Raw genomic sequence first — 13,928 nt, forward strand, 5'->3', positions numbered from 1 at the left:
CTCTGCTGCTGCCTGAAAAAGCCTTGCAACCACCCAGGCAGTTGGTCTCCAATAGAGGCCACCACGCAGAGGAAGTTCCTCAATGAGGCTGCGTTGGCTTCCGAGTGGTGGAGGAGAGTTTTGGTTCTCTTGGAAAAATGTTCAAATCAACATTGGGCCCTGAGGGTGAAGCGATTGTGCCTTGGGGCTTGGAGCTGCTTCCACGCAAGGTTATGGAAATGTTGGCTTTGACTTTGATGGAAACATGATTGTACCCAGGCTTGCAAGGCGATACAGAGACATGATTCTTTGCAGACTGGGGATTCGTAGTACAGTTTATATCTCTGCAATGTGAGTGCAAATATTACTGCTCTCATCTGCGAGTGTTTTGCTCCTACCCCGAAACTTTTAGCGAGTGGAAAACTTGGATGCCTCTCAGTTCCCATGTCCAACCTGCTTGTAAGCCTTGCAGCCTCTCCAGGATGACATCCCTAACAGCATCTTTCCGACTTACCTACCCAACTAGAACTCACTTCCCGGGCTCACCACCTCCTATCTCAGTTTCACATCTCTGCAGACTTGCTTTGCAAAGATCCATCAAACCCACTGCTGATAGATGACTTTCCAATTCTGTCATCTGGCCCCTCTGCATCTCTTTCAGCCTCTTCATTTCAATTCCTTCCCTCTAGGTGCATCAAGCCTCAGCTACTTGGCTTTTCTTTCCAAATGTGATTTATTCTATTCCCATCACATATTTCAGAGCTGAAAGGTCAACTCCTGCGTATGCTCAAGCATGAGATCAGCCTATATTAAACAGGCACCTCTGTGTTTTTTCCCTTTCTGGGAAGGGTTCCCATCCACAAGAACAGACCTGGGATGCGGAGTTGTTTTTAGGCTCATTAAAAGCTCAGAGACCGAGTACCAGAGCTGGTTGGGCTGTACAACATGGAACAGACAAAACACCCCAGGTGGCACTGTGCTACCTCTGCATCTCTTTCATCGCTGGCCTGGCACCTGTTCCATGTCACAGACACTTTTGGTGACCCAGATTCACATGCTGTTTTCAGCAGCGCAGAAAAGCCATTCCAGCAATGAGGAGCAACATGAGAAAACAGGGACCAGAGGAGAGAGGCCAAAACTGTTCTCCTCAAGCTGATATGTAGAAGAGGGGCTGTGCATTTGTTTTAACCTCTTGTGCAAGGTGGCTTCACCAAGACCAGCTGGCATTAGCTTCACCTTCCTCTGAGAGAGGCTCTATTTGGCTCCTGGCTGTTTTTCAACCCCTTTCTCTGGAATGAATGAACTTCAAGCAGATTCTTTTTCAGTTGATGGCACACCCAGTTGAAAAGCTGTGGCATACACAGGTTGTGCATGAAGGTGGCAGAGTGACACCTGACGAGGCAATTCTGTGGACTTTGGAAAAAAAATCAAGATTAGATCTCCCTCTGCTGAAGGAAAATGCAGGATTTGTCAAGCAGAGAAAGATAAAGTGGATTGGGAACATTCTGTATGCAAATTTCTAGGAGAATATTAAAGCAATGGAGATGGGAGATGACACTGAGGGTTTTTTCAAACAACCTGTTGCATTGCGCTGCCTTTTAAAATATAGCAGTCATTCAGGTGGATTGAGATAATGTGTACCTTTCCAAAATCTCATTCCTTTGTTTCCTTTCTGGATGCCCTCACCTCCACTCAAGTAAGACATTCCTACCACAAAAGCACAGGCTGAAGGGCTGTCAGCTCTAAGTAAATACAGCTCTGAAGAGATAAAAACTAACAACTTCTTTTCTGAAGCTGCTTGGCAATTGTATTTCTGAGTGCCTACTAGTTCTGTAATGCCATCTTGCTTTCAAGGCATATTGACTGGCAGCAGCTGAGATGGTCCCAAGCAGCAGGAATGGGCACGAGGGAGGCTGCGTGGGGTGCAGCTGGGTGCCAGGCAGGTAGTGGGATGTGGGGACCAGCATGGTGCCAGCAAGCTGAGCCCAGCTTGCCTGGTGCAGCCAGGAGGCACTGGCACCTCCACATGCACCCCCACCAGCAGCATCTCCTGTACCAGCACCCACAAACATCACAACCCTGCAGCCCTTTGTGGTCATTTGTTGTGGGTACTGTGAACGGCAGGAGGCATGAGACTGCTCTGAAAAATTGGGCTGTGGTGGAGCTGAACTATACAGGTATAGATTAAAAAATTAAATTGGGCTCCAGTTTGGGTTTGAAAGAAGTATCTGAACCTGTGGGATCTTATTTAGGCTCGTCTTTGATTATTTCCTGGGCTCTGCCTTTCAAACCAGCTCTGCAGTCCTCAGTAAGGGCCACTTTGCAGTTGTTATTCGAGTTCCTTGCCAATCTGTTGTTGGATTTTCCACTTAACATTATTAAGGGATTAAGTTGTTTGTCTCATCATCTTTTATCTGTCCTGTTGAATTTCCTACAAACAGACCTTCGCCAGACCAAAGCAGATAGAAGGGAAAAATAACACCAAAACACTTTCAAGATACAATCACGGTTCAGGATTTGTCCTTATTACTGTTTAAATTTATTACTTTGGATATGTAAACTTTGCTGACTCCTTAGATCTGGAATGTATTAAAAAAAGCACGAGGCATTACAACATGTCATAGTATTATACTGTCCTGATTCAGCTACAGCTGGGGAAGAAACATATAACGGGAGATCCTGCAGAGTTAGACATTTTAGACTCAGATCATCAATTGCCATAGAGAAGATAAAAACAAATGTAGCTGAGCCTGGAAAGAATGTTGCTAAAATTGGACAAACATTTAGTGCGAGTAGCCTAGGGGTGCAATAACTTTGCCTGTAATTTAACAAAACCCACCCACATAAAACATACCGAGAGAGATTGCAGATCGGACTCTGATCTGCAGCCTGCCAAAAAAGCAAGATTGACTTTTTCTCCCTTCCTACAGATGCAGGTTTGAATGGTCCCTGCAGAGTGTTAAATATATATTACCCATAATAGCAACCGTATTACATTTGGACGTGTTATTAATTCTCCCCCGGCTGCTCTGTGCCTTGGATGCCTGACGAGGCTCACAGCCGCCGGCAGAGCAATCCCTATGGTGCTCACGGTGGGAAGGAACCTGCTCACCACCCCCTCACCCCAACCCATCGGGGCTCAGCTCTTTTAAGGGGCACACACGGTCTCCCTCACCCACTGTATTTTCGTACCCGTTCCTGAAAGATGTTTTGTATTTAGCTCAGTGGGATAGAACCTATTCTTACACCTCACCAGAACACTCTGTCAAAATACGGCTGCAATGAAAGGGGCTTAGCAGTGAGCTGAAGGCAAGGTTCTGCTCCCACCCTATTAGCAGGCAATGGAGACTTTAGCAAGGAACAAGAAAAAACACTCAACCTTAAATGCAGTTTCCAAAAAGCTGCCATGCAGATCTCTGCTTGGAACACTCCTGCCCCAAAGGCTGTGTGCATCAACAGACAGAACCTGTGTGGGGACTGCTTCTCTGCTCCATTAACTCAGCTTCACATTGGGCACGCTGCAAGGTGTAACTGGATACGTGCAGGGAAGACAAAGGGGAAAATGATCAAGGACCGAATCTGCAGCACACTCCTGCTGGCCTCAGCGGAGCTACAACAGCTTTTATCAGCATTTTATCTGACCCTAACAAAAGAAGTGAATTGTTTAGCAAAGGAAGAGGGTTCTTTGATTGTATCTTGCTGCAGATGAATTGCCCAAGCAAGGGCAAAGGGACAGGAAGCGAAGGGGGAGGAGGAGGTGCTGCTGAAGATAGGTGCAGCCGTTGCTCAGCCTTCTGCTATCCTCCACTTGGTGCACATTTCTGCCTGCTCCCTGGCATCACAACCCTACCAACCAGTAGTGCTGGGTATTCCAGGTAATGATACACCGGTCTCAATTCAGGCAAAGCCCAAGGCAATTGGGTTGAAGAGAGTTTGGTGACCATAACATCCATGAGAGAAGAGCCTCCTCTGCTTCACGCAGTCTTAAGGTCCCCATTTTCCAAAACATCAGGTGTAAGGAGTAAAGCAAAGATGAAACTCCAGAAGCCAACAGTGAGCCCTACATCAATTCAGTGAGGACCACAACATGGGAACTGCAGTTGCTGACTGCTCTGCAAACCAAATGTGTGATCCGAAAGGTGAAAAGAATTTAATTCTGTACGTTGAACCAAACCTCATTAAAATGTTTGTCAGCATGGCACTTCAGAGCTCTCAAATGTCTGTCTGGGTGTTGAGGGATGCTTAACTACTCCTTAAGAACCACAACAGTGCTGAATGCTAATGCAGTTCCTGTTGTGCAGTGCTGATCAGATGATGCACTGTACTACAAGAAGTTTCAAGTGCTAAGCAGAACTACACCACAGTTCTCCTCCCAGAAGCAATCCTCATGTTTTGGCTAACCACATATCACGGATCTGAAAGGAAGAACTGAATTCCTTCTAGCAGGCTCTCTCCCCTTCTCTACACCATTAACGATTTACTATTTAAAAGAAAAAAACAACCAACCACAGACTTCTTCCCATAGCTGAAATGTCTGATAATGCTGGAATCAATGTAGTGAAAGGAAAAAGGTTAACATCGGTCTTAGCAGCCTGCAGCTATTTCTGGTTTTGATATCACTGTTCAACAAGAAACTGCATGGCAGAGAAGCCCTGCACAGCCCACAGCTGATGGCAGCAGAGGGTCTCTCTGCAGACACAAAGCCATGGAAAGAAGTGGCTGTAATCTGCATTTTCCAAAAACATCCACCTTGCAGGTGGAGACAGTGAGTTTCTATGTGTACCCATACCAACTGAAAGGTGCTGCAGAGCAAACTGCACATTTTGCTGCCTGAACACTGACCGAAGAGCCAAACGATGGGCATTTTCACATGAAAGTGGTGAACCTCAGACTGCAGCATTTGCAGCCCTTGTGCAAATGCTGTGCCTGGCTCTTCGTGTGCATGGTGAATGTGAATGTATTTATTATATGTACGTACTACAGAACACATTAGTGAGCAATTTAAGATCAGCTTCCCGTCTTAAGAACACTCTACAGCTAATCCTATAGATACTATGGGAGCAAATAGAAAAGAAAGGTATTGGAGGAGAGGACTTTTCCTGAGGAGAGGGAGGCTGAGCACAATGAATTCTGTATGTGGGCCAAGCCAAGTGACCCAGCAGGCATGGAAGCCCATGTTGCCCTAGAAGTCACATTTGAGAACAGGGATTAGGCTGCTAAGTTACTTGGTGATTTGCAAATGTTAACATTTAGTTTTCGCTGTCTGTTAAATATTAACATATCTTTCTTAGAAAGCTTGGCTGGGCTTTATTGGATGAAAGCAGGTCAAATTTACTGCACAAATTTACCTACTGCTATAAACAAAAATAATCTCTAACAATTACAGAAGACTAATCTTAGCTGGAGCAAAGTTTAACATTGTACATAGATGCCGTTATTTCTCTAGTGAGTTAGAGCAGATTTACATGTAAAGAAAACATTCGCTCAGCGCTGGCTTTCAGTCACTGTGTGGCACGCAAGAGCTCGGTGCTGCGCTGATACTTTCTTTGCATGCAAATCTGTCCTAACACATTATAGAAATAATATGGAAAACATGAGACAGGTGCTGACTACAGTTTGATTGTTTTTTGTCTTTGCAAGGCTCTAGAATGTTAAAGACAAAACTGTAAAGTTTCCACTGATCTGAGAGTTTAATTTTGAGGACATTCACCTTAACACCACATGGGTCCAACTAGCAAAGCTCCTGACATCCTGCAATTGCCATCTGCAGCTGGAGATCCTAGAGATGAACCTAATGCTTGCTCTTGCCCGTTCTTCCTGCACCTCAGGAATGCTTTGGGTTTTCTTTCATTTCTTTATGAACATCTTCAGTGTGAAATTGTTTAAAAACAAAATATGCAAGAGACGTCAGCTGTGCCAGCAAATAAGACATCTGCTATGCACCCTGTTATTCCTGTGCTGTCAATCGTGGAGAACATTAACAGGGAAGAAACCCTTCCCAATGAACTTACATGTGTTGATGAAAATGGATCTGAAATAGCACTGCTTATCTTCCATCAGGTTATGGCAGCATCCTCATTTAGCCTGCATGGGTGGGAGCCCAGAAGAAAGCTGCTTATCTGCAGAGCAGGCCACATGAGTAGGTAGGAGATGAGCTACCATGGTGCAATGCTTTGTGAATTCCCAAGAGTGCACAGACTTGGCCAGCTGACAGCCTCACGCTCTGCCCATCCTGCCAGCCACGGATGGGTCAGCCAAAACACGCCATGTCGTCAGGTCTGCTGGACGTGCAGGAAAAGTGGAGGTGCCCACGTCAGCCTGTCTGAGTCTTGCCACAGCAGTGCTGAAAGTGGTTCCGTCCTCAAGGGAATGGCATGGAGCTGTGTCTGGGGAGAGGCAGGTGGGGGTTAGGAAAAGGCTCTGCCCCAGAGGGCAGTAAACATGGAACAGGCTGCCAGGACAGTGGGCCTCGAGCTGCTGGAGTTCAAGGTGCATCTGGACAACACTATCAGACATAGGGTCTGATTTTCCAGTGGTGCTGTGTGGAGCCAGGAGTTGGGCTCGATGATCCTTCCAATTCAGGATATTCTGTCATCCTATGACTCTATGACTCTCTGGCACCTCAGCTGGAGGACTAAGCATCTTCCCTGGGCAGTGCCATGCGTACTGCTTCACATATAGTACACACTGCCAGAGCAAGCATGCTAACATGCCACACATTGTATTGATACTATACTGGTGATACCACTTAAGCTCATAAGCTTAGGAGCTTTTAATACCAATGTGACTGGAGGAAGAAGCAAAATACACAAACACAGTGAGCATAAAAATGCATATTCACAAGGGCTTGCACACATCATCATAGCCATGCAGTCATGGTTTCTGTTACACAGAGACTTCCTGATCACAGTGACAGCTAGGAAAGGGAATTAGGGCGTGTTTAGTTTGATGGATTTTTATAGGAACAAACCCTGCTTACATTGTGGAACATCTCAAAGAGAAATAAGCAAGGATCCCACTGGCCCTTGGCTGATGCAAACCCTATCTAGACCTGGCTCCTTTCAGAAATACAGCCACTGCAAGTCAAACAAATAAATCAATTTAAAAAACGCTGGTAAGCAGCAATGTCATTAGCATTTTCCAAATGCTCTTGCCATTTTGCACATGTTAATGGAAGTCTCTAACCCTAAGCAAACAGCTCTGCCTATTGAAAGGAGGAGAGGTTTCACACTGAACTGAGAGCTTCTTGATTACTATTCAACATATATCCTTGTGCCTGCACAGCAGCTGTGGGAAGGACAGGATGAGGAATGCTATAGTATTTTGCTCTGTTTTTCCAGGAAGTTTATTTTTTTTCCCTTGACATGGCATTTTTCTCTAGTACACACTTGCACAATTTCTGCATTTCCTTTGACTCCTCTTGCCTTGCTTCTAGCACTCAAGAATTGACAAACTAGAGGGTTTAGTTCAATGATGATGACTTACTGTAATAATCGGCACTGGAATCGCTTTTGCTAAAGGAATACAGCCGGACTGGGGCCAGCTGTCCTGCTGTGAAGCGTACCTCAGTCTACCAGCTTTTCCTTGCACTTTGCAAACAGGGTCCCCAGGGAACAGACAAACTCACAAGTCCACATTTTTCCACAGGAGCCACTGCTAGCATGGGGCTTCTATGGGGTGAGAAATCCCCTCGAGGAGTCAGGTCACTGCCCTGAGCTAACTGCGCCACTTGCAGTAGAGATGGGGAGCACACTCTTCCTCCCTGCATATCCAACCTGCCCAACCAGCCAGGAGAGAAGAAATCCTCCCCCGGCACAACATGTGCTGTGACAGAGCCCTTCCAAAAGCTGCTATGTCCCTTCAGCTCAGGCAGTGGGTGGATGGAGACGGCTGCTCCTTCCTGCAGCTGCCCAGGCTGCCATGCAGGGTACGCAGCAAGGGCTGCCCCACGGTGTGTCGAACTGCAGCGTGCTGGACAGACAGTCCTCCCACACAGCCCAAGAAGTGTCATCAGCATCTTTGAAACCCTGCAAGCATCAATAAACAAGTGTGGGGTTTCTCTAGCAGCAACCCACAGCCTGGGGAAAGCCACAGCCGAGAAAGCCCTTACGTGGAGGTTTACTCAGACCTTAAGTGGATTTGCAATTAGACAACAGCAAAATGTCAGACTGCTCTTATCGTCACTGTGCTTCACAGGTCTTTCACAATCACAGCATAGTTGCTGTTTCCAAGTGCTGCACGGCCACCGTGCTCCAGGGCCAGGCAATGCACTGAGCAAACAGTTTCAGCAAACCAACAATGAGCCTGCGGCAGATATTCAGCCACAGAGCTGCTGCAGGTCTCTGGGGTCAAACAAAGCGGTGCTGCCACCTTCGTCCCTTTCACAGGGAGACACCATTCTCTTCGGCCAACCATCTAGCACGCAGACCCAACTGCAGGTGAAGCTCTCTACCTGAAGTACACCAGAGGATGAGGCTGTGCCAGATGCAGGGATCTGCCCCTTCCCCGGGAACACCGGGAGGAACTACAGCAGACAGCCGGACATCCCGAACAGATCGGCTGAGCCTGACAGCCTCCAGAAAGGAAGGGCAGCAGCAGGCCTGCTGTTTATCAAATCTGTAAACAAGCTATGGAAGATATGCAGTGCAGAACATATCTGCAATGAGAATGGCTTTCCCACTGCTCAGTACTCCTCTCCTGCAGGTTCCCCAGACCTTCCCTGTGGCACCTGGCACAGACTGGCAGTGCCCTGCCTGCTCAGCAATGACCTACTCAGCTCAGAGTGAGACGGTTGGGAGACGGATTGATTTTGACAGTAAAGCGTGAGATGCAGAGAGAGCTTCTCACACATTCTCACAACTCACTTCCAGACACAGAAGTAGTGAGTTCACAAAACAAATGAGTGTGCAACCTGAGACTGCTTCAGTAGCTGCCTTCTGCTGTCACTATGGATTTAAGATGTTGTCAACCAGTCGCACAGTCAGCCCAAGGCCCCGGGACACCTTCCACAGCAACATCAGGGACAGCTTTGCCCATCAGTGAGCTGTTCTCAGAACATCAGTGCCACCCAGCAGAAGGAACAGTTGTCATTGAGGACGGAGCAGAGATTACTAGATTACTACAGCTTGTGCACAAAAACAGTGGAATTTCATCGGCAGAAGCAACGATAAAAGGCAGTGATCTGATTCATCTGTCAAGAGCCCCAAAATACAAAAATGTCTGCAAACACGACAAGCCACACATTTGTAACTTCATTTACATGCTTTTACTCAACTGCTGCTCTGTCCTGAGCGGAATTGAGCCCCAGTTCTTGGAACAAAATGAAGCACGTAGGAAAGCAAATATGTTTATTTCAGTCTGCTGAGTGTTTGCTAACCGCAGCGTGTCAGTGCTTTATGACTTTGATAACTTTACTCTGCTTTGGTCTTCCTTGTGTAACTGATCTTAGCAATCGAGTTTCATTATCACATATCTTTGGAAACTAAACAGAGTGAACCACACCACTGACAGCTGATGGGCCATTACCAGGCTCTTTACAAGGAAGGAGGCAGTGGGCAGCCCTGCATTTTTCAGGGCTTGTCAGTGTGGTCTCAAACTTCAGCACTTATCTCAAAACAGGGTGATGTCTCCCATCTGGATGATAAGCCCACATGCCGATCAGACAACCTCGTGACAGCCACTCCGGGAGGTTCAAAGCCCTCTACAGAAGCAGTGTGACAGCTCAAAGCAAACCTCTGTGTGGAGCATTCAGACACAGGATGAATCCCCAGTGTGACACAACAAATCTCTTGAGCGCCTGCTTTTGGAGAATGCCCCAAAGAATCTTCTCCAAGGAGACCTTCTCTGCTTTATGGGTAAGACAGCACTGATGCTTTCTCTTACCTGAAGCTTCCCAACCAGCCATGTGGGAAAGCAAGGTCCAGAAAGAAATGAACTTAATACCTAAAAATATGCTTACCTAAAATATAAGATACTCCATAAGCAAAAAGTTTTTTTTTGTAAATGGGAGGTAGCAGAGATTCTAGAGAAATGTGCTTCCATATGAAAGGTACACAAACACCATAGTGATGGGCATCACCATGTATAAACAAAACAGATGCTCGGCCAGCAAGATTTCCACTCTGAAGAGGAACTAAATTCTCCTTTAGGCTCATGCAGATCATAGGAATCCTCATGGGAAACCCAGGGATACAATTTCTCCATGTATCTCTGCTGCCACAGACCTCTACCCAACCACAGTGCCCATGTCACCACTGTGGGGTTGTTCCCCCCTCCTCAGGGCTGCCCCAGGACTCACCACTCGGGGCTTCTGCTGGTCCAGAGTCTGCAGAAAGGCAGGTGCCTGGTCCAGGGTGCGCTCAGGGTCACTGGAGATGTCCTCCTCAGACTCTTCCCAGGATGATGAGAAGCCAGTGGAAGAGGCTGATGATGAAGACAGCTTCCGGACAGGCAGGCTGCTGGGAGGCACGGCTCCTGCCTCCTCCTCCGGGCCTCCCAGGTCTGTGATGATGACGGCAGGGATGCTACCACCAATGACTGGGTACTGGCCCTCCTGTCCTGAGGTGGCCATCACCACCTCACCTCGCTGCGGGCTGGGATCTGATGGCTCCATCCCCACCACCTGCCCCTCCATCACCACGAGGCCCGCGGTGCTTGGCTGATCCTGGGCCCTACCAGCGTCTGGATTCTTGCTCTCCCCATAAGCCCGCGGCCGGGGTCCTGTGCCAAGCCCCATCATCGGCACCGTGGGGCTGGCAGGCCGGGATGAGGATGGCCGGGGTGAAGAAGGCCGAGGCGAGGATGGCCGAGGAGAGGATGGCTGGGGCGAAGATGACCGAGGAGAGGATGGCAGGGGGTTCCACAGCGAGTGGGCCCCAGAGCTGTGTGCCTGGATGTGTGCCTCGAAGAGCCCCACTTTCTGGTTCACCTGAACGTTGTGCAGCTCTCGCTGCAGGCGCCGTGCCACAGGGGAGCCTGGTGGCCTATCTCCTCCCCGACTGCCCCGCCGGCCCCCAGGGCTGCCCAGCTGCGGAGGGGGCTCCTCAGGTGGAGGGAAAAGGAACGCGGAGCTGAGGCGTGGGGAGCGGGGCGGCGCAATGGTTGGGCTGAAGGCAGGGAGCGGGCAGCAGCTGCCAGCTGTCTCGGGGGTCCTGGGCAGCGCTTGCCTGGAGGGAGGTGGTGTCTTGCTCCCGCTGCTTTTCACCTCACTACTGCTATTCATCATCACCAAGCTATTGAGTGCATAGCAGTACACAGCCATAGTAGTCAGCCGGGGCGCACAGGCAGGCTGCCGCCTCGGCACTCAGGCTCAGCGGGGCTGCCGGGGCTCTCTCCACACCAGGATCAGCAGCATCGCCAGAGAGCAGCAGGGGAGCTGGGCTGGTTCTGGTCCGCAGCTCCATAAAACGGGATGCCTACAGAGAGGGAGAGGGAAAAATGAGAGGGACTCTGTGCACAGCGGGCAGCCATTCCAGCAACAGAGTTAGGGAGCGGGGGCCAAACCAGTGGGAGCTGAAAGTTGGAAGCTTCTGAGTGCTTGTTCCAAAAGCTGACATTTTTGGAGGGAAGCGAAAAAGTCCAAACAGCTCAAATTTGCCACCTTCTGGTTTGTCACCTACACCCAGTCTCATTCAGTGATTTCATTCAATGACACCTGCCTGCCCAATTGGGGACCACATCCCCACCACCCTGCCCACCTATATGCAACAGCACGGGTGTGCACAGCTGCACGCGTGCTCTGTCCCATTTCCCTGCACACACCCCCTGGGCTTTGCAGCTGCCCCATTAACAGCCCGCGTCCCGCTCACGGAGGCAGCTGGGGGAGGCAGCTCTGCGTGCACGCAAGAGGGGCTCTGCTTTTGCCTCCTGGCGTTCCTCTGCTCTCCTGCCTGCCTTGCTTTGTGCCCGTTTGTTCCGTACGCCTCCGGAGCCGCAATCCTCATCCCGTGCCCGGCGATGGGAACCCCACGACATCCATACAGAAACGCAACCTACGCAAGGGTGTGGGCTTGTTTATGCCCCTATGTGCTAACCCCGGCGACGGGAGTACACTTCTTCGGAAGTGCCGTGATGCCACCACACGCGCCCCCCGCGCGACTCCGGGCAGATAAGCGCCCCCAGGTTTCCGCGCAGCCCCCGGCACCTGGAACCCGGCTCCGTCCCCTCCCTCCTTCCTCCTCCCTCCCGGCCCTCCCGGAGGGCAGCCCGGGCCGCCCGGAGGAGCTTACCTGGAGCAGGCTCTGCGCCCGCCTCAGTGCGCGCCGCCCCGCCAGCCGCAGCGCGATGCCGGAGCCATCTCCGCGGGCGCGGTGCGCGCTGCGCCGTCGGAGCTCCGCGCTCCCCGCGGATATATCGCCCCTCGGGGACGGGAGAGCGGCGTTCCCCGCTCCGCGCTGCGGCCAGGTCCGCGGAGCCCTCTCGTCGTGCGGCCGGAACGGTGGGGAGAGCAGGAGCAGCGGGAAGAGCAGGAGAAGGAGGAGGAGAGGGAGAGGAGCCGAGAGAAGGAGGAGAGCGGAGGGAGGGGGTAGGAAAGCAGGAAGGAAGTTGTGAGCCTGTCTGGGGTTGAACTCAGCGGAACAAGTTTCTTTTTTTTTTTCGCTCTCTCGCTCGCTCTCTCGGTCGCTCTGTGCTGCTTGGCAGGACCGCTGGAGGGAAACACTAAAAAAAAAAAAAAGTTTCCATTGTTAACTAAGAAAAAAACCACGTTTCGGCCTCTGTGGGTTAAAGATACACGATCCGTTTTCCACCCCTCTCCCCGGCGCCCTGCAGCTGGCTCGCTGCGAGTCCTGCACCCGCAACTCTGCACGGGGCCTGGCCCTATGGGGCTCCACATGGTGCCCGGGACAGCTGGCAGGGACAAAAGGACAGACGCACCCTCCCACTCTCCTCTCACACCTCTGCTTCCCTTTCCAGTCCCCCCCCTCTCCCCCTTTGGCCTTCATATTCCTCTTCTGTATACAACCACTGAGGCAAAGTCTTGTGCCTGCACCCACAGGAACAAAGACCTGAAGGTCCCCGATCTCCCCATGCACCCACTGTAAGGCAGACATCCGCCTAGGCAGTCACAACAGCTCGGTCCCAATGCTTTTCAGCACGTTGGTCACCTGCAGCAGACCAAAGTCAGGCTGGACAGGCTCTGAGCACTGGATGGAGTTGTAGGTGTCCCTGCTCAATGCAGGAGAGTTGGACCAGATGGCCTTTAGGGGTCCCTTCCAACTTGGTTCTACCCCACTGGGTTGGGCAGCCTTGCATGAGCAAATCCCATGGGGTGGGTGGCCACCGGTGGCCAAACCCAAGGGATGGAAGCTGTCAGGCACATCCGTTCCTGTGGCTCTGCCCTGGCTTTAGGCAGGGCAGCCACTGCCAGGACACTGCTGTCCTCTCTGGGGCAGAGGAGGCCACAGGCAGTGCTTCCTCAGCTCCTCAGCCCTCAGGCACGGGTCCCACTTGGCAGAAGGAGCAGGCTCTTGGCTGTGATACAGTGTGATTTCTGTATCAAGATAACTCATTGGATATAGTTGTCCCTGTGTCAGCACTTCAGGAGAGCAGGCTCTGTAATTTGCTCTCCAAGTAGTGTCAAGGTCAGACCCAGATGGCAACTTCTGGGTTGGTCTGGATTGGCCATGGAAAAAGACAAAAAAAAAAAAAAAAAAAACCAAACAGCTGTGAGATGTCTCTGCTGGGATTTCACAGCTAGGAATTTTCCCTAGAGGGGGAAATGGATGTCACAGCAGACCAGCTTTTTGTCATTAAGGCGTAACCTCCTGAGTCTAAACAAGGGGCAGAAAGGCCTCTGAATCTGCCGAAGGTGCGGACTGCCAATCCCACAGGCAGACAGACGGACACCCAGAATGAGCTTATGTTTGTTTTTCCAGTAGAGAAATGTTATTTTGAATTCAGGGCAGGAAAAGAGATTTTTAGACTTTTTCCACTTGAGTCTGTTCCCTCAG

General features: G+C 50.3%; 1 protein-coding gene across 2 annotated transcripts in view; it reads right to left on the reverse strand.

The window, feature by feature from the left end:
- ITPKB (inositol-trisphosphate 3-kinase B) overlaps positions 1–13,928 on the reverse strand; it is a 71,574-nt gene that overhangs the window by 38,414 nt on the left and 19,232 nt on the right. Inside the window, exons 3-4 of one of the 2 annotated variants that reach the window (XM_052687280.1) lie at positions 12,207–12,636; positions 10,277–11,393 (exon numbers count right to left, since the gene is read on the reverse strand). In XM_052687280.1, coding sequence (XP_052543240.1) covers positions 10,277–11,239 — 963 coding nt within the window. In that variant the 5' untranslated portion in view covers positions 11,240–11,393; positions 12,207–12,636. Of the gene's footprint in view, positions 1–10,276; positions 11,394–12,206; positions 12,721–13,928 lie in introns of those variants that run through there. The other variant, XM_052687289.1, reaches the window with a different exon arrangement.

The sequence above is a fragment of the Tympanuchus pallidicinctus genome, unplaced genomic scaffold, assembly GCF_026119805.1.
Source record: "Tympanuchus pallidicinctus isolate F22 unplaced genomic scaffold, pur_lepc_1.0 scaffold1, whole genome shotgun sequence".
Classification (NCBI taxonomy): domain Eukaryota; kingdom Metazoa; phylum Chordata; class Aves; order Galliformes; family Phasianidae; genus Tympanuchus; species Tympanuchus pallidicinctus.